General features: G+C 36.7%; 3 protein-coding genes across 3 annotated transcripts in view; all 3 read right to left on the reverse strand.

Moving 5' to 3' along the window:
• Positions 1-1,648: 1,648 nt before the first annotated feature.
• Positions 1,649-7,085, reverse strand: LOC145933222 (L-lactate dehydrogenase A-like 6A). Its single transcript, XM_083032791.1, has 6 exons — positions 6,924-7,085; positions 3,382-3,499; positions 2,735-2,908; positions 2,314-2,487; positions 1,942-2,183; positions 1,649-1,825 (listed from the first exon to the last, which is right to left on the reverse strand). The coding sequence occupies exons 1-6, from the start codon at positions 7,083-7,085 to the stop codon at positions 1,649-1,651; spliced, it is 1,047 nt and encodes a 348-aa protein (XP_082888917.1).
• Positions 7,086-7,876: 791 nt separating this feature from the next.
• On the reverse strand, positions 7,877-12,231 carry LOC145945932 (L-lactate dehydrogenase). Its single transcript, XM_083055228.1, has 7 exons — positions 12,109-12,231; positions 11,860-12,009; positions 11,677-11,794; positions 9,769-10,107; positions 9,386-9,503; positions 9,181-9,313; positions 7,877-8,661 (listed from the first exon to the last, which is right to left on the reverse strand). The coding sequence occupies exons 1-7, from the start codon at positions 12,208-12,210 to the stop codon at positions 8,464-8,466; spliced, it is 1,158 nt and encodes a 385-aa protein (XP_082911354.1). The 5' UTR covers positions 12,211-12,231; the 3' UTR covers positions 7,877-8,463.
• Positions 11,606-25,408, reverse strand: part of LOC145945963 (uncharacterized) — a 150,443-nt gene continuing 136,640 nt past the window's right edge. The window contains exons 10-11 of the mRNA XM_083055283.1: positions 12,368-12,498; positions 11,606-12,233 (exon numbers count right to left, since the gene is read on the reverse strand). Coding sequence (XP_082911409.1) covers positions 12,479-12,498 — 20 coding nt within the window. The 3' untranslated portion in view covers positions 11,606-12,233; positions 12,368-12,478. The remainder of the gene's footprint in view (positions 12,234-12,367; positions 12,499-25,408) is intronic.

Below are 25,408 nucleotides of genomic sequence, written 5' to 3' on the forward strand. Positions count from 1 at the left end.
TTGTTATAATCTGCCAGATTTCTCCGCTGTTCAGCTATTTATATTCTTCTCTAGAGATGATTACGCAAACTACGTTTTTACCACCACTTCAAACAACTTGCTAATATATGTGTTGAAATATAGAAAAAACGACCATTAAAGAAGAGGCTATCCTTGAAGATTATATCGTGAATATTTATAATAAATTTTATATTTTATGTGATTTTCTAGAGATGAAAATACCTACGTCTTTAAGAGATTTTATCAAGAATTATATACTTATTAAGAATTATATAATTTCCCTGATCTCCTTAATTTATAACATAAATTGATATCAATATATAATGTTATCTTTTATTCAGAATTTAAAGGAAATAAATTACAATCTTTTATTGTTATATTACCTATAATGAGATGCTTAGTTTCCATTCTATCATAGAAATAAAAATACGATTATTTTAATTAATCATTAGATATTGTATCTAATGTTTTATGTTCACTTGAAGATCGTTTTCAGTAAGATGGTTTAAATGTCTGATACTGAAAGCTGGTTATTTTTGCATTATTCTTCTTCATTCTATTTAATATATAAATAATATTGCATGTAAATAATGTATTGCTTTGTTTTAGATTTTCTATTAAAATTTTTTTAATATATATATTCGTATAAAATAAAAAAAATCTTAATTAAATCTTAGCATCTTAGCTAGATTATGACAAACATTTGGATTTAATAGCTATAGAAAACACGTTATAATTTAAAATTTTTTAAAATATTATATCAAAAAAGGAGATACTTGATAAAATGCAATTTTACAAATATTTATGTAAACACAAAATGTATTGCAATCTCAAATAATCTAAGCTTTTGCACAAAGTATTCTGCCACTAAATGACTACATTCCATCTCTTGTGTATATTGGAGATACTTTATTTATTATTGATATTCGAACACAGCAGTAATACTGGATGGCAAACGAACGTCTTAACTAATGTAGAGGATGACAGAGACAAAAAGCGTGAATCAACATGCGTGAATTTTGTAACAAATTAGTGTATCGTTGACCACTAGAGGGTCGCAAAACCGCCTTCCTTTATATTTATAATAGCAATCGTTTTATCATGTCGATCGCCTTTAGCAGGACGGTTAACTGCTCCATACACAGAGCAATTAATTACAAGTAGTCTGCATTAATCTTTGCAAATTGGAGCCGAAATCCTCAGAGTACGCCCTGCAATTTATAAGACTCCTTATTCATCAGATTGCGCAACAAAACCAAATCGTCCTATAAAACAAATGCAGATTTCTCTTTTTAATTCTCCGACTCTAACTGCATAAGTTGGATGGCAGAAAGTAAGATCCTTTGTCACACGAGAACATAGTACACTGTTTGATGTTTCAAGTTTCAAATCAGCACATAAAACAATTCGCGAGATGTATTTGTAACTTTCTTTTATTTATACGATGTGTACAATGATTAACAAATTAAATATATATATATATATATAAACTTCTCTGATTTCTCTGAATTTTTTTCTTAATTTTAGACATAAAATTGAAACAATTTTCTCATTAATTGTCGAGAATATTTAATATCTTAAATTGCACACAATCGAATGTTGTAATTGTAAAAAATTATGCGAAAAATATTTTAATTATATCTCTTATTTATTCAATCTTGTCAAGGATCGATTTCTGCATTTCATAAATTCTTCGACAAGATATTGTCATTAATTCCTGTTCTTTGGCTGTATATAATAAACGAATAAATGATTGGATGCCGTTTCTTCCTACTATACACGGTAATGACATAAAGATATCTTTTTCAAGTCCATGTCGGCAACCCTAAAATATATTTTATACTTTTTTTACAAAATGTATTTCTTTAAATACATAAAAAAATATACCTTTAATTCAAACGAGAAATTGGGATATAGTTTAAATAAATTCTATCAATAAACCTTCAAAAACGTTGAAACAGTAAAACATGCGCAAGTGTTGCGCACGATAGCATCGACGATTTCACTTGCACAGATACCGACTCCCCAACTGTGATAACCTTTCTTTGTGATCAACTCGTTATCACTGTCGATGATTTTGGTATGCAAATCCCCCCAGGATTCTGGATCCGCTTTCGTACCGATCTCTTTATTTATGTCTTTTAAAGGCATGCCCATTACTGCAACGGCGGACCAAACTGGTACTAATACATATTGAAATAGGTAATATAAGTTAATGGAGATGTCGTAATAACGAAGAAATCAATTAACTATATAAAAATGTAAAACGTGTTTAATACAATACATTTACGGTAGATTTTATATAAATTATACCAGAAGCCGGTCCGCTTTCACCAATGATTAATGCTTGAATTGCGCTCGCCGAAATTCCGAGTTTCTGAGCGATAAAATATTGAAATCTACAACTATCCAAAAATGTTCCTAGTCCTATAACACGGTTAGGTGGAAATCCTGATAGCTTCATAGCAACGTACGACAGGATGTCGACTAAATAAGAAAATCGAGAGAAGGAGACAATACTCTTCAATTATTATATCTATAATATTGACAATTATCCATGCCACGACTTATCGATTATAATACATTTAAATGTTGTAAAATATTTAGATGAAAAACGATTAATTTATTAATTACTTGTTGAATAAATACAACGCTAGTTCTCATAAAAAAATCAAAATGTCATATGTATGCAATTTCTGTTATCAAATGCGTTAAATATAGTGATGAGATGTACCTGGCTTTGAAAGAATAAGGAGAACGCTATTTGGCGCGTACTTGGAGACATTCGGAATGATATCTTTAAAGATTTTTAGATTATGCTCCAGATAATCGGCTGATTGCTGATCTTCATGAGACTGGCTTCCAACTGTGATCACACATACCGCGGCGTCTCTGGCACAAGCATAATCTATCGAAGCGTAATAAATGCTGGATGATTCATCATTTAATGCAAAACAATTAGTCTTATGTTATAGAGACGCAAGAGGCTTTATATTTTTTTCACAGCTTCTATACATAAGCGTTGTTTTTGTCGAAAAAATCATGAAAAAGATAACTTTTTCTCCATTTTCGAGAGTCGCGGTTTCCAGAAAGGTTCAAATACTTTCATTTTATTACTGTTATTATCGTTTATTAATCTGTACCCACTGCTCGTTTGTCGCGCAATTTATTTCAATTTTATTACTTTCGAGATGTCTCAGTGCAGGTAATAATGCATGTGTACGTCATCTTCGGTGACTTCTCGCTAATCGTAACCGCGCAATTATTTATTTATTCCAACATTAAAGCCCATTTATTCGAGATAATTGTTTGTTACTCGCGGATAATGTGATGACGCTCTCGCCGTTTTCTTTCCCCTCCCTTTTTCCCATCAAGTTTCACCTTTGGTACCAATAATCTTGGGATTGCCGAGATATGCCGCCGCGTGGCTAATGTCCTCTGCTTCCGCCTTGGCAAGGTCTTCGTTCACATCTATAAGGACAAGTTCCGAGGCAAGGCGCTACGATAAATCATGAAAAATTAACGATAAAATACAGGATAAGAAAGCTATAAATTAATTAGCTATTACCGCTGCCTAACAAGCAGTTTTATTAGATACTTCAAATTATTATGAGCATTAAGATAGTCTCTCAGAAATTGCATTAAGATACAATTTGGTGCGTGATCAATGGCACTATTTGCAAAGTCTCTTAATGTGAAGAATCGTTAAAATCCGATCATATTTATCGAAGCACGGCATCGAGATGCGCGCTGTTTTCGGGAAAGATTCATCTTGTTCGGTTTCGCTTTGTCTCGTCGTCGTCGTGGTTGTACCTGGTGACATAAGCGATGTCTTACGCAGGGCGATAACTCATTCATGAATAATTACGGGACCGGTACAGCTTCTTCTCGTCGTAGGTTTCTTCTGGGGACTACCTTTTCGACCCGGCAGGAGATTTGAATACGTGGTCCCTTGCGATCGTATTCGTTATGGAATGTCAAACGACATAAAAAATGCGATCCCCTGTCTGCACATACTTTATTTTTCTCTTGCAATTATGGTTTTCACGAAAATATTTTTTTTAATTCGTACCTCCGCAGATTTTTTATTTTTACAGCTTGCTCGAAAATATTGGAATTATAAAAATTGTATTATAACGTTATGAACAATGAAATAACGCGGCAAACGAGAGTAAGGTGGAACAATCAGCAATCTATATTCGTTTTTGAGCGACGGATCATTAAGCTTGGAGTGGTTCGGAGGAGTTCTAGTTCTAATTTGTGCAGACTAATTTGTGGTATAATGAGATATTCGGACGATCATGTAAATCACCTCGTAAAAGCTAATGGGCATTATTCTCCTAGGGCTCGGTATCGTATACAAATGCGTTTTTGTGATAATGGCAGCGGACGGCGCGTATATATTAAGTACGCTTTACCGACGCTTGTGCACCGAACAGACGGACGCATTTCTCTCTGATGGATGGTGCTTCACGAGTTAAGACAAACGCCCGACTGACTACGAAACGGTTTCTCGACGTATTACGTTGCGCCCTTATGCTTCCGATCTGTTATTTGTGCGCCACATAATTATCATATACTTCATCAAGCGTGACTTCCACAAGAAATATTATTGAGCTGCTGAATTTTTCCTGTGCAGATAATAAGAAATTTTTCAAAAACTCTTGAAATATTCGTACAAATTCGTAAGAACTCGTGTGATGCAATGGATAATTTTAATCTCTCTATTATTTCTCTCTCTCTCTCTCTCTCTCTTGATCAATTAAACACGCACACAGAGATCTCTCGTGATCTAACGCGTAAGAGGCAGACATAATTGCCCTGCGTATTAAATATCGAGATTTTGTCTCGGATATACGGACAAGGTATCTGTCGCTGATGGTTTTATCTGGTATAATTCGCACAGCTTGATACGGACCGTCCAACACGACGTGTCGCAGCGGGGACGAAGCGAAAAGAAAGAAGCATATCTCGCGTGTGTAGTTGCAAGGAACCACTTACGGTAGATAGATCTGCAAGGTGGATGGTAAACCGTGGTAGTCGTACGTTCGCGATGATCTCGTTGATGAGATCTGCCAAGCTACGATGCGAGGTGCAACGGCGCAGCTCGATCGTATCTTTCGCTTCTTGCTCTTCTTCGTCCTCTCCTCTCCCCATTCCTCCGAAATATCCTCGGTCGCCGGACGTTCCGGCAATCAGAACATCTTCGTGATCATGTTGGACAAGCGCCACCGAAATTTCGACTCCCACAGTTAACCCAAATGATCAACATTAAGTAAGAATGCGTACTTTGAGGTCTGATGAAGGCTGACTGTCGCGCAAGAGGAAGTCATTCGTCATCGTCAAAAGGGCCGACAACGATGCGATTTTAAGGAGATCCACGGCATTAATATCATACGAGATGCGAGCAATTTTCCTTGAAAGCTATCATCGTCGACGGCTATAACAAGGTCTCTAATATTTCATTTCTCGGCACCATCGTGACCTCTTTGTACATAACGCTACATGTTATTTAGTCTCTCCATGTACATTGTAACATTATCTAACGAGAAGTCTATCGTATGTTAGTTACGCCCTCCATATTTCATCGCATGCGAGCACTATTGTTTGCCCTCGTAAATTTGCGGAAACCGAAACCTGAAATTATAGTCGCCTACGCTTATTATCCTCTACCGGAATGTATATTGAGCATATGGATATTACATTGTTGCCTTATGACAAAGCAATTCACATGTTCCATTTAACTTCTTCCTTTCATGAAACGAACACGAAATTATCTAAATAATATAATGGTAATATATGATTTCGTTTAGAATATTACAGTTAATTTTATATTCTCTTTTTTCTATTATTACATTCAATTAATTAAAACCAGATGAAAAATAATGTTACGTGTGTATGACTATCTCATTTTTAGAAAATTTCTAGATACTTTCATAAAATCTTGAATCAATTATATTATAAAGTTTTATAAAATATTATTTATATACAGATTTTATTGGGATTTCAAGTAAACCGTAATAAAAAAATTATTAAAAAATTTCAATCTCTTTCTCTCTCTATAGTTACTGAGATAAATCAATCGATTAGTTATTGTGCACATAGTCGACGTGTAAACATTCACGACATGATAACGAGCGAAAGAATGCACGCTTCTTTACAACTTTCTACCGTCTTCTTCCTGCTATCCTCTCTTCCATGTTTTACCCCACTCCTTCCTATAGCCAAATTCCTTCTTCTGGTCTTCCGTGGATCATTTGCATAATAGCCTTTTTGAAACGACACACTAACGAGTCTACATTCAGGAGTCGTCCAACCCGTAAGACCCGCGTGTATACCCACATATGAATCTACACACATCGGTTAGGCCATTCCTTTGTTCCCTTATCCTTTCTTACATTAGGTGCAATACATGAAAATATTGCTGAGGTCCGTCAATATTAAAGCTTTGATTTTCCAGAATATAAATACGAATTATGTGCTTGAGCCGCATAGATACGATGCTATGTCTCATTCACGTGAAGTTATTGTGAACGTGATCATACAGATTGATGTATTGAGTACATTATCGTATCATTTAATAAAATAAATACAAAACGCAGATTGACGCACACATTAATAAATTTTGTATGAAGTTTAGTAATAAAATGTATGTATATATGTGCATAAGTGTGTTAAATATATGTAAGTTAATTCATGGCTAAATATATATACTAACTTTTATCATACATAAAAGTATAACCATTTAATGATTATATATATATTTCACTTTTAATTAATAATGAAAAATGTAAGTATGATTTTATACAAAAAATAATATGATAATTAAATTGTTGTATAACATATAAAAATGTAAAATTTAAAGTCAAAATTATATGAAAAGTTAGAAACACAAAAGAAATTGAAAATTGCATTACACTCACCTTGAATAGAATCGCTATAGCGACCGCAACGCCTTTAGGTGCGCTGCCTACAACAACGACCTTGACACGATGGCCATCCACAAGATGTTCTGCCTGTTTGGTCAGTAAAAAGGTTATCGTATTGCCGGCGACATCAGGGGGTTTCCTTCTAAATTCCGTCATATTCGATGCATCAACGTTCTTTCGTTTTTTGATATAATATTAAATAATTTAGATAAACCAAAAACTGCTTGACATCATGGATGTCTCTTCAAAAGAATTTTGCGTTCTGTTAAAATTTACATAAATTAGGAAACACGTTTGGAAAAGCAGACAGTCGAGACGATATTTTTGACAGGAGGACAATGAAGTAGACGGCGGATATGTAACAAGTAGCTTTACTGTCGATTTAGGATAGAAAAATAAAAAATGAAATATTTCATGATAAGATAGTCAAATTAATTTTATACGATAAAACATGGGAAAATTTTCTTTACCTTGCGTATCTCGTACGCTTATAAATGTGCAATATAATATGTACGAAATATTGAATCTCGAGTTATCTTGTAGCGGGAGATATATGATGCGATTAACACGTTTAATCACAGACACGAAAGATGCAATCGATAAATTCAATCGCGCCGTACAAAATCAATTATAATCGGGAAAAAATATTTATGTTATGCAAAAAGATAAGAGCTCGGAACAGATGTAGAGACGATCGTCAATTGTGTTGATCGCGCATCGGCTCCGTTATAGTTTTCGTTTTTCAAGGGATGGAAGGTCGTGAAATTGATCGACAGCTGTTCGGTTCGCACAGGTGGGATGCGCGGTGTTGCTAAAGAGATACATTCAATTTCCGTTTTATGGGATATGGGATATTCAAGAAGGGAATAGAAATATTATTCGCCATTCTCATATAGAGTTTTTATTAATTCAATTCATTATTATTACAAAAAAACATCTTACTCCTTATTTCAATAATCATTCAATTTTCACATTTTTATTATTTTTCCAAAAAGTTAAAATATTTAAATAAATCTCATACAAATTTAATGTCAGAGACGTGTATAAAATATTGTATATATATGAGACGCAACGATCTTACTACAACGAAGAAACATAAAGCTAATGCAGAAAAAGATTGTAGTTTAAATTATCCAATCTTCTTTAGAGCCGCAGCTCAGCCATACACTCGCTTCGCGTGCAACGGAGAATGCATTTTCATCCGCCCTTTCACCTTCCCGCCGTACATCGTTCGGCTTCGTAAATCAAAATTCGATCGAGCAAAAAGGAAACGATAATAAGCTTTGCACGAAACATTGTAGCGGGAGACGCGTATATATCGGCTCACTAGTGATCTTAGAAGAACGCGACCAGTTTAATTTTCCAGAAAGTCGAATTTCACTCATACATAAAATTTATTACAGCGATCGAATGTACATATGTACGCGGAAACCGATCGCCAGGTGCAGAGCATCGTCTTTATTGATGAAGATGCATTCTAAGAAACGCAAGTTCCTTCTCTTCCTTCCTCCTCCCTCTTTCCCTCGACCGATTGTCACTCTTCAACGTCGTTGGTCGATTCGCGAAGAATGCCGCACTCGCGCAACACATTGCGAATGCCATCGGCGCACCGTTGCACCGCTGTCTTTTCTTGATCGTTCAGCTTCTGTCGTACCGTGGCGCATACACCCTCTCGACCGAGAACACAGGGGACCGACATATATACATCTTTGTCAGTCCCGTGGGAGCAACTCTGCGAACAGAGATTTCTTGAATTAGTTTCCCCCCTTGCGTTGGGGAAATTGACATGCGAATAAATGCGCTCGTTTAACGTGCGAAGATTCGGTTTCCTCGTCTCGCAGTATCGAAAAAGAATCGATGCAAAAAATGAATTAAAGATTTAATAATTCTAATGTTTGTATACATAAAAATAATAATACCCTACAATTATTATTATCAGTATAATGAATTTAATACTAGGGATTTCTATGATATATGATTAATCAATTTATTTTCCTTTAAATATATTAGATTACTAATTAATTATTTTACTGTAATACATATTACAATTAGTAGCAAACTATATTGAATTTTTATCCAATCTTACAACTCTGATTTATTTTCTGAATTAGATTTTTAATTAATTCCTTAAAAATTTCAAAATAATATCAGCGTGATGAGATATCAAATTTTATTTAAAGTAGTCAATAATTTTATAAAATATTAATTTATTTGCGTAACTTATATATATATATATATATATATATCTTACATGTATGTATGTCGATACTGGCAATACTACTTTCGTATTTCTGACGATGGCGTCGACGATCTCAGCTGTACAGAAGCCCAGAGCCCAGCAACTCGGCCCTTCCTCGCCCTTCTTCCGATTAAGTTCGGTCTCGCTATAAACACAGTCAACATTTTATTACTTCCCTAAATTCTCTCGAGAATGTTCCGTGATCTTAACCACTGACGTTTTATTTACAGCCTCGGAGATGTCACACCACTTCTCGGGATCATCCGCTTCGCCCATTCTTGGGTTTATGTCGCGTATCTTCGTACCCGCAACGTGAATGCTCGACCATATGGAAACTGTGTGAAACGACAGATGTTGGAAGCAAAGAATTGCCGTTATAACTGTTAGGTTATTTATAACACAACTAAACTATACGTGATTTTTCAGCACAATTAATATTTATGAAAATAAAACGTCTGTATATTAATAATTTGACAATACTTTGAGTAATGTAAAAATAAAAATAGTAAAAGCATATCGTTCAAAGTGCAGACGCGTCAATAAAAACTCTGGTCAATTAATTTTGTCAATTAAATCTCTTAGAAAATTATTGTAAAATACCAGACGTGTCACCCTGCGCGCCGATACTCATGCAACTAATCGACGTGCGCGCTAGTCCCAACTTCTGACTTAGTAAATCCTGAAACCTAGAGCTATCAAGCAGAGTCCCCGTGCCAAGTACTCTGTTTGAAGGAAATTTGGATAACTTCCAGGTGACGTACGACATCACGTCGATAGGTTGAGTTACGACGAGTAACACCGCCTTACAGGCCAACTTTGCAATAGTAGGAACGATCTTTTTAAACACTTCGACGTTGTGTTTTACATTTAGCTCTTCGCCGGGCTTTCTCTCGCAAACCGCGATTACAACTACAGTCGAATCCTTCACTTTGTAGACATCTAAAATAAAATTGATTGTAAATCTTAGATTATTATCATGGAATTTCTAAATGCAAGTATATATATATTTTATTTTTAGGCATCTCTCCTATTCTGAGAGAATTAAGGCATAAATTGCTCCGAAACATTTGTAGAAAATACTTGGATATTCATGCAGAAGAAGTCGTAACGGGAAATGACTCCGTTCAGAATCAGATACACGTTTCCGAAGAACCCCTCTCCGGAATGTTTCATTCAATCGCGCAATCATCAGCTCCTCGGAAACGCGTGGAATATAAAATGACTAGAAAGGATAAGAAATTTTTTCTCCTTTCGAGAGAGATTTACCATCGAAAGAGATGCGCCGATAAAGATGGCGAAGAAGACAATCCGGCATGGTCGGAAAAATAAAGAGTCTCCGTGGCAACACCTTCACAAAGTGCTTGTAGTAACACGCAGCGGTATACCGCGACTATACGGAAGATACATTTACGACGGGGAAAGATGTTGTTACAGATAAACTTGGCAAGTCCGTAAAAAAGTCGTCCCACTTGTTCCAGTAATTGCTACCTCGCACGAGACAAGATCGAAAAGAGTCATTCCGCTATCCGATAGGTATAAATACCGGCAAAGCCGACGCTGCGTTGTACGCAACGCTGAGAAAATTTGAAAGAAACTGAAAGCACATTTTTGAAGTGAAACGTGCGACAACTTGACGAAATTATTCATGAGGTCAAACTTTATCATTCCAGTTTACCAAGACTGTCCTTCTGAATTCCCACGAGAAATACTGCGTTTTTACAACTGGCCGCTCGTCGGGCGAGGTAACCGCGTGTTACATGCACGTTGAAAAGAGAAACAAAATACCGCATCGTGAAGTTTCTCGATCATCGCAGAGATAAATAAGAGTGGATGAAATTTACGAGGGTGTCCGTGAAAAACTCGGGGGAAACGCTCGTCCGGTTCGCCAGCGTGCGAGCACGCGGCGATGTAGATGAGAATGGAGATTAAAGGACAGGTCCGGGGGGGAATTCTGGTTCCCGAAACTCTGCTGCTCATCCCGGTATATCCATTCCTCGTCTGTGCAAGAGCACCGCGACCCGTTGTTTCTGACCCGCTGCACGTTGACAGGGGTCCGTTGACGGGTACAATCTGACAGGTCGTCGCTTAAAATGGGTGTCGATCGGAGCGGGCGATCGTCGCACACGGATGACGCTCGGCAGGCTCATCAGTCTGAACGTATCATTCTAAAATTTCTGGAATTTATGCCGTCGTGAATGAAACTGCCTTGCGTTTAACGCGCGGAAGGCCTACATCGTCCCGTGGGCGCTTACGATTCGTTGATCCATGACTGTGAATACAGCACGACGACGGGATCATCCCAAGTATGAATCATAGTGACAACTTTAATACTAGCTTTACTTTGATACACGGATAATGTGACAGACGAAATGTTCTTTTTTTTTTGTAAGAGTAATATATGATCAAAAAGGGAGAAAAAAATACAGTTGAAAAGATATATTGTGTAATTATAATAGTTTTTATTTTTTTATCTAAATTTAATTCTAAATTTTCATTACAAAAAAATACCTGATGTGCCAATCACCAATGGACATCCTAGAAAAACACCAGCGTGCTGAATGTCTTCGGCTTCGGCGGAAGCTTTGTCCTGATTTTGGTCAATCAGACAAACTTCACTCGCTATGCGCTAAAAATCGCGAAATAAAATAGTCAAATATTGCAAACTGCATAAATTGTTTCGCATGCGCTTACTCTCATCAAGATTGCGATGGCACAGGCCATTCCAGCTTTTCTTGTACCTATAATCGAAACTTTGACGCAATGCGGATAGGCATCATACGGTTCCAGCTGTCTCGTTATTAAAGCGTTTTTCGTGGTTGTTATAATCGGAATTTTATCAGTCTATTGAAGAGATACATTATTTAAAATACAAGCATTATTTCTTTAAATTTTTTTTTCGACGAAATATAAAAGAACGTTACGTCGATACTTCAAACTTACGTCATCGTATTCATCTTGCGTTTTGCTATCGAGAATGCTCTCCTCTACAATATCATCCCTTTCAGAAATGTCAAACTCTTCGTCAAACTCTTCGTCAGCCATGGTTCAGTTAATTTACTAAATAGCTGCATGAGACATATATTTAATAAGAACATATGACCCCATCCATCTGTGTACTTTAATAACTGTACATCTTTCTCGCTCGAAGCGTGTTAACGCTTTATATATATCAACCTCGGCACTTGGCCATTCTCATTACCTCAATCGTGTGATTTTCTTTCCCTACGTTATTAACTTTGCGAACGCTCGTCGAGGTGGTCGCTGCTTCTCAGGAAGGGGCTTAAATGAGCGACGCTGCGAGTCTTGCTGTTTATGCAGATCCGGATCGACCTACGCAGGAACGAGGCATTGGTTTTTAAGGTGAATCAGGTACCTCCGTTATGAGGATGAGGTAACGTTCACAGAGAGGAGATAACCCCCGCAAGAGAGAAACTCTAGCTGGAAGAATAACGGCGGAACTTATCCGCGCGCCTCGCTGTAAATTAGCCGCAGGTAGTCTCATCGTAGAAGCGCAGGTATCCCCTCCGATTCCCTCTATGCCCTCTATAGCTTCATGAGTCGCCCGTGCACTCTCGCAAACATACTCTTACGAATATATCCATGCACATAATTGTGTGTGTGTACATGTGCGTAAAATACGTGCCGAGACTTATTAGATAATCACAACGAGTGAATATGATTTTAACGACTGTTCCGAATGAAATAATTAACCTTGTGTCACATGCTAAATCATACGTGACATTCTTAATCGAGTTTCTGCACATATAACTAAAAATTTTTATTAAAGTTTAGAATAAGTTTCTCTTTAAAGAGATATATATTATCACTTATATAAGAAAAGAGATATATATTTAATATTTAATAATTAATATTTAATAATGATATAAAAGTTATTATAATAAAATATGTAATTTTTACTTTAATATGAATTATTATGCCTTTAAAGTTTTATTATGAAAATGAATAAATAATTATATTTATTTTCATGGTTTTAATTTATTAACATTTAATAATTTAGTAATGTTCTTAAATATCGGAGAAAAACCTTATTAAAAGAAAAAAATCGTCAAAATGTATATCATTTATTTTCAAATGAGTGGATAAGATATTATTAACATCAATTTGCTATATTATTTTCGAGACAGGCCTAAAGACTTGAGGCAAGTAGCAAAAAAAGACATACAATGTCATATATGTACGCGTTGAAAGTAACTCCTTGCGCTCGCGATATAACGGTCGAGCGACAATCTTAACCATCTGTAAAGAGACCAGTTAAAAAAGTAAAACTTTTTCATTTACTTTTCGTGTTCGCCAATAAATCATGCCCGTTGCATTTAGGAGTAGCAAGCAAGGCGTTCCCGGTAGTTTGGGTATCGCCTGGTTTTAACACACATTCGAAGATGGATCTGCCTCTCGAGAGAGGTCTCGTTTTTCGCGCGTTGGTCCACGCGGTCCTGGCCGATCCACGCTCACGGACACATTCAATTTTAGCGTTAATAATCGCCGGGAAAAATGACGGCCTTAAACACGACCATTCATCAGAGCCGATCGATATTGCGAATGCGCCTTAACGACGGAGAGATACCATCGACCGTCCCGCTGCAGAGTTATTGAATCGCGTCAAATAATATACGAGCCAATAATGTATGAATAGTCCTGCAATTATGGCCCGCCGATCGTATCTAAGGGCGCGTTGTAATTTAGTAATCGTTCATTCTCACCGCGTGGAGAACGGAGAATCGACGAATATCGGTGGATATATCGATCGGCTGTTTTAACTGTGAGATTTTTCAAGTAATGTCCGAAGAGTTTTAGGGAATATAATTTGCTCCGAATCGCGATAAAGCAATCTCTGTGATCTCTGCGATTATTCGCTACCTCATTCGATTCTCTCGACAGTGGTTGCATCTCTAGGTTGCTCCGTAGAATTGTAATAGGATAATACGTTTTATATCTTTTTAATGACCCCGTGACGCTTGTAGCCATTCATAATGCCAGTTAAAATCAGTATCTACCAATTAAACGATTTCCTAATAACATTCAAGCTGGATAGAGAAGATGGTAGGATCTCGGAGGTAAGGAAGTAATTTCGAATCTGACACTTATAGTTAAGCACCGTGGGTGAGAAGCACCCTGCTTCGAGATAATTAATTCTCTACCTCAATTAATCATACGAATTTTATCGAATGTCAAGATAGAGAAACGATATCAATTGATAAAGCATATCATTTCAGAAATTTTCCGCCTGTGATAAAGTCCGTCGCGATCAATGTCAATATCTTGCCGATTCTCGCAATCCAGCTCATGCTTTTGAGACGCTATTGTAATTGCAATACTCAAACGTAAGCATGCAAAAGAGGCCCTTGCACGTGGACACGAATCAACCGCGATAAAAGCGTGATTCGACGATAACGATGTCTCGTGAGGCAAGATTTAGTCGAGTGGACGGTGCAAACGAGTCTCCTCTTACCGCGGAGATAATCCACGGAGGTTAGTCGTAAGCAACCGATCTTCTCTCTGGTACCCAGACCGAGTCAACCGATCCAGACACTGGCTCGCGCATGCCTTAGTGCACAATGGTTGGTACTGCAGCTGATACAAGTATGTTCGCCGTGCAACCGGAATTTTAATTGGCTATTTGTTTGTCCGCTACACTTCGTGGAGCTGCTATTGTCCGCCCTGCCGCAGGAGAACGACCATCACCTCTCCTCTCTTCCTTCGTCTTTTGCCTCGTTCCTTCTTCCACACCCTTCCCTTTGCTCGCGGTCGCTTTTCATCGGCGCGGTATTAATCTACTTTTAAGAAAGAAAACGTTCCATGAAATCACTCCGTAGAATTGTGTTATTTAATCCTTGAAATTGGGAATCTTTTTTTCAGAACACCGTTGTGAAAAAAAAAAGTTTTGAAGCTTGATTGAATTTTTAAAAAATCAGCGTATAATTATTTGTCATACATTATGTCGATTAAATTATTTATGAAACAATATAACAACCACTTTGTAACACGTGTATTACATTTTAATATATCTTTATTAATTGAATCAATATTATATTGTTACACAATACAAATTTTATTTTCTTTCTTTTTAATAGAGTACTTGGTTGTAAATTATTTAACACGGTCAAATGATAACTTATAAATCTCTGCTTTTACTTTAATATTTCCGGCTTGTGTTGGTTATCTTTCAATTTATTTTATGATTTTATAAGTATGTATTGCGTTATTTATATACACACATTTGTATATAAACTATCTGATTTTACATTTGCACATGTCCTCCATACTTTAATATATCGATTTATTATTATATCTCTGATGTTATTTTCATTTCTAATGTGGGTCTTCCAATGTACGTAGAAGATTAATTTAGCATGCAAGTCTTTATTCTTCTCGGTTATGCGTTCTAATAAATTAAGAAGCTATAGGTTTGCTATTCGGCTTAATCAACAGAACAAGAACCGACATGGTTCAGTTGTTTGTTGAAGTCGTATACAAGGCTGACTGCCTTGAAGCGAAACAAGGAACGTCGCTCATTGAGATTGAGATCAGCTTGAATCATGGCACTTTTTATATTCTCTGTATATGCATCTTCCAATTAAGATTATACATTTTAAGCAAGATCCTTTTAAATGACTTGAACTTGTTTAAGAAGAATGCGCCCTATTGATACCCGCAGAAACAAAGGTCGCAAACACAAAATCGGTCGAAAAAACATATTGGTTTCCATGCATTGATTAATTGCTCGTTATTTACAAGGGTTCCGGAGATTCATTTCCGCTGCAGTAATTACGGACTATTCGAATGAACTGTACGAGGATATTTTTAATTCCTTTTTGTAGGTGTGCATATGTGCCCCGACGTAATCTCTCCCAATGATCACGTACGATATTAAAAAAAATTCGCCAGCTCTCGGCTTTCAATCGAACGTCGGAGATCTCGGAACGCGGTCGTAGGAGGTCGAGACTTACGGTACGCAAGTTCCACAGCCACGTACTCATACGACCCCCGTGGCTCGCTGAAATATCGCGCGGACGCCGTTTCATTTCGATATTTCTGGCCCTGAGGCCCCGACGAGGCGAACTTCTCTCTCTCGGGATCGGGGCGGCAGAGGAGGGCCAGCGAGAGTCCTCTCATTTTATTACATCGCATCGGGAAGGGGCGAGGCCGATGCACAATTGTTTATGCCCGTGTCCCGCCCTATCGAACGCATCGGACACATTCGTATACATACCTACCACGTTATACGTATATACGTATGGTGGATATGTATATATGTCGAACGTATTACGTGGCGATGGTGATGTTGGTGAACGGACGTCGCGCGCGTTTGCGTTTGCCTTACCGTATCCTCTTCCCCCGCAACTACATGCCGCACTCTCCTCTCTCACCGTGATCCTCCTCTTTGTTTCTTCGTTCGGGCTAAGATTATTAATGGCCAGACCGAGGCCCGATACCCCGAAGTGTCAGCCTCGTGACAATGACGAAGCTCGCACTTCGAGTCCACCCTTCTGTCCCTTCCTTCTTCTCCACTTCTCTCATCATTTCAGAACGAGTGCCGTGCGTTATCGCGTGTGACTTCGATTGACGCCGTAGGTTATTGCAATGGAAGCAGTATAAACGCGATGCGATTTGCAACGCGAGATCGCGCAATCCACTTGTCACGTATTATTCCTACTATGTTAACCATTGCGATTAGTCATATAGACTATAGCAATGATAACAATTCTAAGCGACATATTTTCAAAAATTTTATGTAATTTACGTTCGAATGATTTTGTATGTAATGAATAAATTTTGACTCGTAATAAATAGAAATATATAAATTTGTTAAATATTGTAAAAAGTACGCTTGAAAATATTATGTTTGAATTAAAATTTTCATTTAAGTATAAACATGAAAAAAAATAAAATATGTATACCTCTTTCTCTTTCTAAAATTATAGTTTAAACAAACATTCAGAAAAAAAGAATGCTCAAGAAAAATTGACATAAGGATCAGCTGGCAGATATTCCCAAATGATATCTATATAAATATCAGCAAGGTGTGACAGTTAGAATAACATCAATGGTAGCAGATGTTCTATATCAGATTGTCAGACGATCTAAATTTAAAGCTGATATGTAAATCATGAGACTATAACACTGCTCTATTTTCCCATCAGATAGGACTTAATCTCGCATCAAGCCACATTCTCAAGATCTCCCAAGATACACGTCGAGTGAAAACATATACCGCCAAAATGACACAATTAATTTAATGATCTTGCTTATAATTAAAAAAAAATGAAATGTCAGATGTACCGCAAAATTGTTCAACAAACGTAAGAAATTAACTCAGTTTTTATGCAAGGAAAAAGATGTAAACGTTAAACGTTTGCGGCCAATAATAATTAATACCGAGGGTGTATTGTGTATGGAAGGAAGCGCGAAAGAAAGAATGCGAGGAGAGAAAATGAAAAGGTAGTTTGGAAGTGATGCTGAGACGAACGAGTAATGCAAGCGACGGATGGGCGCGGACGGGAATAAGAGAATGATGGGCCTATGCAAGAAGCGCAAAAAAATCGCACAAGCGAGAACACGCAGCACGCGCTGCGCTATCTCCGTATTCCCGTTGCAGTGCAATTCTGCACACAACCTGTCTCTTTTCCTCCGAATATGGTACCGTTTGCTTTCTCTGTCGATTTCTCTCTTTCTCATTTCTTCAGATTGTTCTGTCTCTATCCCAGTTACCAAGTTTGCATTTTCTAAAGAGAGAAAAAGAAAGAGAGAAAGGGAGAGAAAGAAAGAGAAAATTAATACTCGCCAAGTGCGCGTAGTCATAAAGCTTCCCCGCGACGCGGTAATTATGTAGGACCGCGTGCATTATACACCCTCGTCGCTCGGCGCTCCGTGCCACGTTTCGCTGTGGTGAAGCCGCCGTCGCTGCTTTACGAGCTCCTGCTTGTAATAACAAAGCACCGCTGTACGATGACACGTTAAAAACCGCGTTTGCACTATCATAAGTCAAGGCCACCGGCTCGACCGAACACGGTTCTCTTTGCGCGCGGTAGCGTGGATTTGATCCATTGCGATCTCGTATCGTGTGTCTTACTCATCTTATTGATCCACCTGATCTCTAGGAGTGCATTTTCGAGTTGAAAAAAAATAATATCTCATACATATAATATCGATACTTCAAAATATCTGATTAAATTTCTAACATCCTGAATAACAATTGCAAAAAATTATTATAGTTTGTAATCTCTATCCATAACATATCAATTATCCATTTTTCATGTAATAATCGGTTTACACACACACACACAGTGTCAAAAATTTTATAATTTTACTGATATGATTAGGATATTTTTTTGCATATTTCCTACGTATTATTCCTACAATTGTTTTTCTTAAATATTTGTCAAGCATATTCCTGAAATGTGAAAAATCAATATGATTATTTAATTTTAAATAACATACATAGAATTGAGCATTGTGCATTTAATAGTGCAGATAATAATTTTATTATCTACGTGACACTTGCAAAGAAAATTTTTTTAGTATGAACATAAACATTATTTTGTATCATATCGTATTTTATATGCAATGATATTGTTTGTCAATATCAAAAAATTATTTTATGTTAAGCTTTAAGATAATATTTAAATAAAGTTATATAAAGTTCGCAATAAACTTAAGAATTTTTCCGATTATATGTTTATGATGTATGACCATGAAATTGAAATATCATGAAGACATGATACGCAAAATTCAAATTCTAACTTTATAGTATTAGTGAAATAATAATAGAGTATATCAATCATACAGTTGTAAAAAGAAATATTATTTATCGCACTACTACTACTTTACTCAATAAAAATTATATATGATAATATATCAAATAAAAAATTTCTTTATTATAGATATTAATAATTATCAATTTGTATAAAATGCTGTTGTGGAATTTAAAACATATTATATATAATATATAAATAATGATTTTTACATTATAATAAAACGTAATCTATCAAAATTAAAAATTTAGGGATTAATAAGACATTAATATAAACTATACAAAAAGATACATGTACATTGATATTTATTAGTACAAGATATTTCGTTTTACGATAATAAAATGATAATTATTAATTATACACATTATTTTATATAATTCTGACGGAGATATTGTTTCGTATAAATTCTTCATGATATCACACACACAAAAAATGATATCACACAGAATACTTGCATGTTAGTTGAAAAATCTGCTAATTATCTTGTATCATAATATGAGATTAGGGTATTAGCGGATTTGGGAAATATGGGATTGGCTGCATTCCGTAAATTCCAAATAGAAAGTCATATGTTTCTGCCCAACCAACATTGAAGACTACATTTAACCAAAATATAAGAACCTGAAATACAAGAAAGTAATGAACACTTAATTTTCAACTTTGTGATATGCAATTTTATATCTTGCGAAATAAAGAAAGGTATATGTTACACATGTTTGTATACGAAACACTCTTTTGCTCTTCTATAAGACTTTTCTTTCTTCAGATATAAATAGATAATTTTCTATTAATTTCATTTCACATATTTCTTATGAATTATTATATGGAAAGATACATATATCCATTTTTATACAATAATCGATTTACGGTGTCAAAAATTTTATAATTCTGTGTAATATGACATATGACAGATATGTTTCCGCGTATTTCCTATATATTACGATTGTTTTTCTTAAATATTTTAAACATATATTTTATTTCCAAATTTTCTAAATCCAACACATTACGCATAAATTATATAATTATTTGCTTTTAAATAATTATTTTAATTCACAATTTATATTAAAAAACTATTAATATCGACAACTGATACAATCTTTTAATGTAATACAAATATAAATATTAAGAAATACACGCATAAACCCTAATATACACACATAAAACGCTTCCATACTATATTTAGAAGATGCTGCCATAGATACACCAGTCTGTATACAGTACTATAGCCAAGTACGTTTATGAGCCAAGTTTCAAGCCAAGTTCCAAGCACAATTACGAGGTTAGTTTCTTCACTAGAACCTTCACTAGAATCTTCGGCCGTTTCTTGACCCATAATATCAGAGATCATGATAGTCGCAACAACAGCAACTAACAAAGTTATATATATTACCTTCATTGCTACAAATTTATAAAGTATCAAAAATTTTAATTTCACGTATCACGTCTTCATGATGCTTCAACTTATACTACAAAAGTCGTGATCAAAATACCATAAACATGATCTAATCCGGAAAATTTTAAAGTTTATTAACATTTTATAACTTTATTTTACACTATTTTATTCAAGATAAAACAATGTTTTAGTATGACTTTAGTAATAGCAAACAGTATCGTCGAATATAAAGTTGCTTAAGGAAATAAACATGATGATGTTTTATGTATTGAGATAGTCATTCGAATTTTTTCCAAGTATTCGTCAGATGCATTTTATTTATAAATGTTTTTAATGTTAAAAGTAATGTTCCTTTTTTTTTTTTAACACAACGCTACATTGATGTGTATCTTTTATCGGAAGATATTTAATATAAATACAATTGTCTGCAGCGATGATATATTAGATAGAAAATTTAAAATTGGGCTGTCTCTCTCTCTCTCTCTATTTATCTCTCTATCTCTCTATCTATCTCTCTTGGCTATCAAAGCATTGGGTGTTAATATATTCTACAGTGATCTATCGCTTCGTGTTGGCGTGTCCGAAGAGTTTAAATCGTGATTAGGATATGGATGTGGTGAGAGTTGTAACGGTGTGTGACTTCCTGGCCACTGTTAGCAGTCACGTTGAATCACTGTGGAAATGTTTCTTTGTAGACATAGACGAATCGCTTTAGCTCTCCGATAACGAGGCAACGGCGCGCCAACCGTTTTGTAATGTTCGTATGTTAATGACTAAAGTATGAATCTCGTTACCGAGTATGCTTATGCTGATATAAACCATAATGTATCAGAGAACCGATACTTCACGAGGTATTATTTGCCTAAGGATATCTCATGAAGACATTAACGTAGCTGAAATTTGGCGTATATGCCCTTGCGTAGCTTAACAGACTTACGTTATTTATAAATATATTAAAATATTATTATTTTATTTAAGTATTTTCACAGGCAGAAAGAGGTTTAATAATTTGCCATTACCAATATTAAAATTAGATATAAAAAATGTCTAACAAAACATAATATATTTCATTAATAGCATCCTATTTTATAATTCGTGAAAGTTGAAATGCCATTGTACTCGCGTTTTAATATTTTATTAGAATCGTTTTAATATTTTATTAGATTTTGTTTTACACAACAAAGTAAAATATTCCGTTAATAGTTGGTTTGTCTGCTTTCGTAGACAATTTGTCCATTCCATAAAAATGAGCCCGCGGACACTTTTATTTCCGTTCATAAGAAGCACAACATTTCGTTCTGTAATTTGCTCGCATCGTGCTCAACTATTCCTTAAGTCACTTTGCATTTATATGAGCGCATCTCGTCCTGCACACACATTTATCTGGTCACAAGAGAACAGAGAAGGAGAAAAACAAAGGATAAATATAGAAGAGAGGATATGGCAGAAAGAAGGGAGAAAGCGTGAGGTGCATGCATACGCTGGATAGCCAAGACGGAAGATGCGAGCTGGATGCAGTGCAGTCGTAGAAAGTCTGTGCGAGAGAAAGAAGGAGTGGACTGAAGAATTGAGAGAACCGAGGAGAAAATAAGGATGGCAGTGCACAGACAGGAAAGTGCGACCGCGAGAAGGAGAGAGAAAAAGATAAACCAAGAGAAAGAGAGAACTCGGAGTAGATGAATTATGTTAAACGCCTGTTTAAGTACATGTACGCCTAGGGATACACACACCAGCACTTCCATTCGTCTTTTCGATTTATATTAAATCGCTTCTCGAATGACCCGACAACGGCTTTGGCTGAACCGCGCCAGTTTAGTGCTTATTCTTTGCTTTTCGAGATTTAACGAGTAGAACGAGATTTAAATTCCGGCAGGTACTAAACTCTGTTTTGGATATTTGCTTATAAGCGCAATATTCCTTAAGTTCGATAATTCGTAACTATCATATGTTTAATTATTATTATATAATGCATATATTAGAGACTGAATGCGTATAATATATAGTCAAGTTCTTTAAATTAATAATAAATAAATATCATTTTATCATTGCATAACTATAAGGAATCTGATAAAATAAAAATAATTATTGATATCCGAGCACATTTCTATTTACTCTTCGCTCCTAAATGGTTATTTATCATTTATCGATAGATAATAATTAGTTCTCAGCTGATGCGATATTCTTCTAACACATTCCAGTATATTGAGAGTCGTGCATTTCTCTCGATGCAACCCTTCAAATATGTCCCGTATCAAATAATTCGCTCAAAATTAGCTCGCTCAAGCAACTATGACTGAATCATATCTATCCGATCATAGCTGATTTATTTTATGTGCTGAATAGCAACAGTATATAAACTCCGTTCTCATAAGCGATTATCATCGTTTTACACGGCACGGCTATATAGTATAGTCAGGTGTAAACGCGCTTTCGCACTCTCTTCGGGCAATTGCGGAAGAGGAAATCTGAAACGCGATGCCTGAACGTCTTGCTTGTATCCGTTGATTTGGTGCGCAAGTGCATCGCCGTAATAATACATATTAAAAGGACGCTTCCGTGTGCAAATTGTTGCTTTTCACGGAAATCCTTAATCTAGTTTCATTATAGTGACAGTGCGCCGGACGCGAACCGCTAGCGAGTTTACGCGAGCGCGCCCATACATCGTATACACGCACGAAATGCGAGAAGGTTATACCGAATCGACTTCACTTCCTGAAACACGCGCGATAAATCAAGATTAAAATCGTGGGTTTGTTTTATATTTTTCGGTCGAACCTAGAACGATGCATTGAACGTGATATCGAACTCTACCATTACCTGTTCTATTAAACAGTACCTCTCTCCCGGCTTTATCTAGATGTATATGTATAGACGTGGCTCCTCTAGAAGAAGATACTAATCAACAGCATTCAGCAATGTCGATTCACGCAATCCGTCTTCGACAAATCAAACGCAGATGAGAGGAGCCAGCCGCGCCGGACCGAAACAGAGGAAGATAATAAATAGGCCTTAGTGTTGTAAGGTTTGCCAGAGCACGTATGTAAAGGGGTGGCCCATTATCTTCCAGATATTGTCGGTCAGACAAATAGACGATAAATATTAATTGGAATCGGCGAGATAAAACAAATGAATCCTTTTGCCACCGGTACAAGTGCCGGTCACGCGCCTCTCGAAGGAGCAACGTGGGTCGAATCGCAAAGATGAAAACGAAGGAGGAAGACAGTGCGAGGAGAGAGCTGCACGCGCGGATCCGATGAAGAGAAAGGAAAGAAAGAAAGGGAGAGAAAGAGAGCAAGGGAAGACAGAAAAGTGGTCAGGCAGAACGGCGCGGCGACGGCCCTGGCTTGGTGATTTATATAGAATCATATCTCCATCTGAATGTCTTCATTTTTAACGCACGGCCGCGCAATGGTCTCTCCTCCGCTCTCAGCGGCTTCGTTTCGGCTCCTCATCTTTGCACTCCCTCTCATATATGCTCTGTGTTTCTTCTCCTTCTCTCAAAATCACTTCATTCACTCGCTCTTAAAGAACGATGGGAAGAACGAAAGCTCGCGAATGTACCTCGGAGTACGATGCAATTTCTCCGATCCACCTTCCCTCCTTGGTGGTCCCTACGATTTAATTTCTTCATGCACACCGCCCTCTTTCATCCCTCCTTTGACCTAAAAGATATGCATTGAATTCCCAGGTCACGTCGTATTTAGGTGCGATCACGTTCGGGACACTCGAACACGGATGAGGAAACGCCTGCGAGAGCTGAACGCAGCCACGCAGATGATCTGGTAATTTTGTACGCGCCGATCCGAATGGCGACCCATCGATACGCTCGCACCGGTCGATTTCGTTCCGTTCGCGCGTGGATAATCGAAGAAGCCCGGTTTTCGGCGCGTTCAGTCTGTCGTAAAAGGAAATCGAGCGTTTCCTGATTGTCGCGGTTGAGCGAATTTAAGAGTTGAGAAAATGCTAATATTAACATAAATATATCCTTTAAAATATTTTGAATAATTTTAGCGAATTTTTTTATAATCACCTTTCTCTTAGAAAATGCATAATAAGTTCTATATTTATATAAGAGATATTACATTCTGCGAATTAAAAGAGATGAGAAAAGTTTTTCACATATCGCAATCTTTTTCAAATGATGTAACAGAGATATTACATTTTATGATACATTAATACAGTTTACAAAAGTGAATAATGAAAATAAAAAAGAATCTTAGAGCAATGTGGGGCGGTAAAATATAAGAGTCTGTATTTCTTAATATGTCGGATACTTCAAAGAAACTTTGCTTTAATCTTGCTCTAGGCGGACATTCGTGTATTATGCGCATAAATAATGTGAAGATAAGACTACTTGATTTTTGCCCGATTCGTTGTTTGCGATTTAGATGTATATCTTTTGACGACGTTGAAAGAATATCCGGGGAAAGAGCCTATCGCGCGTGGTTTGTAATTATTCATAGATATCTACATAAATGTCCGGCGCGTGAGGTATGATTATGAAAGCTCGATTATGATGAAACGCGTACACGACGTTTCCAGGGGAAATCGCGCTATTAGCCGCGGCGTGATAACGTAATAGCGCTCATACAAAGAGGAGAAGGAGGGTGTACTTAGAATGCGATTTGTACGCGCCTTGTAAGCGACGATCATTACGAATGGTAATCGTTACGGGGATTCATGATCCGGCCGATAGCTGCGCCGGCATGAATAATCCGACGTTGCCTATGCGCGCGTTCTTCGTTACTAAACGTCACCCATCCTCGACGCCTCGTCAAAGAATTAAAAAAAAAAAAAAAAAAAAGAGAAGTGGCCGGAGCGAAACAATCCATTAAATAGTCGCGAGATAGTCCGCCTCTCCGAGTCCTCGAGTACAACGATGACGAGGATAACGAAGTACCCGGTACCTCAAGGTGACACGGACTACCAGAGAGAAGAAAAGAATTCACGACACATCTCCTCATGCCTATATTATATCCTCGAAGATACTTGTAACGGGGTCCTGAAACACGTCGACGCGCCTCGCCCCGTGACGACTTCTTTCGAACGATGACCGAGCGATTCACCAAGGGTC

This window comes from Prenolepis imparis, unplaced genomic scaffold (genome assembly GCF_030444845.1).
Source record: "Prenolepis imparis isolate NDT839.2.m4 unplaced genomic scaffold, iyPreImpa1.0 SCAF_2, whole genome shotgun sequence".
NCBI lineage: Eukaryota > Metazoa > Arthropoda > Insecta > Hymenoptera > Formicidae > Prenolepis > Prenolepis imparis.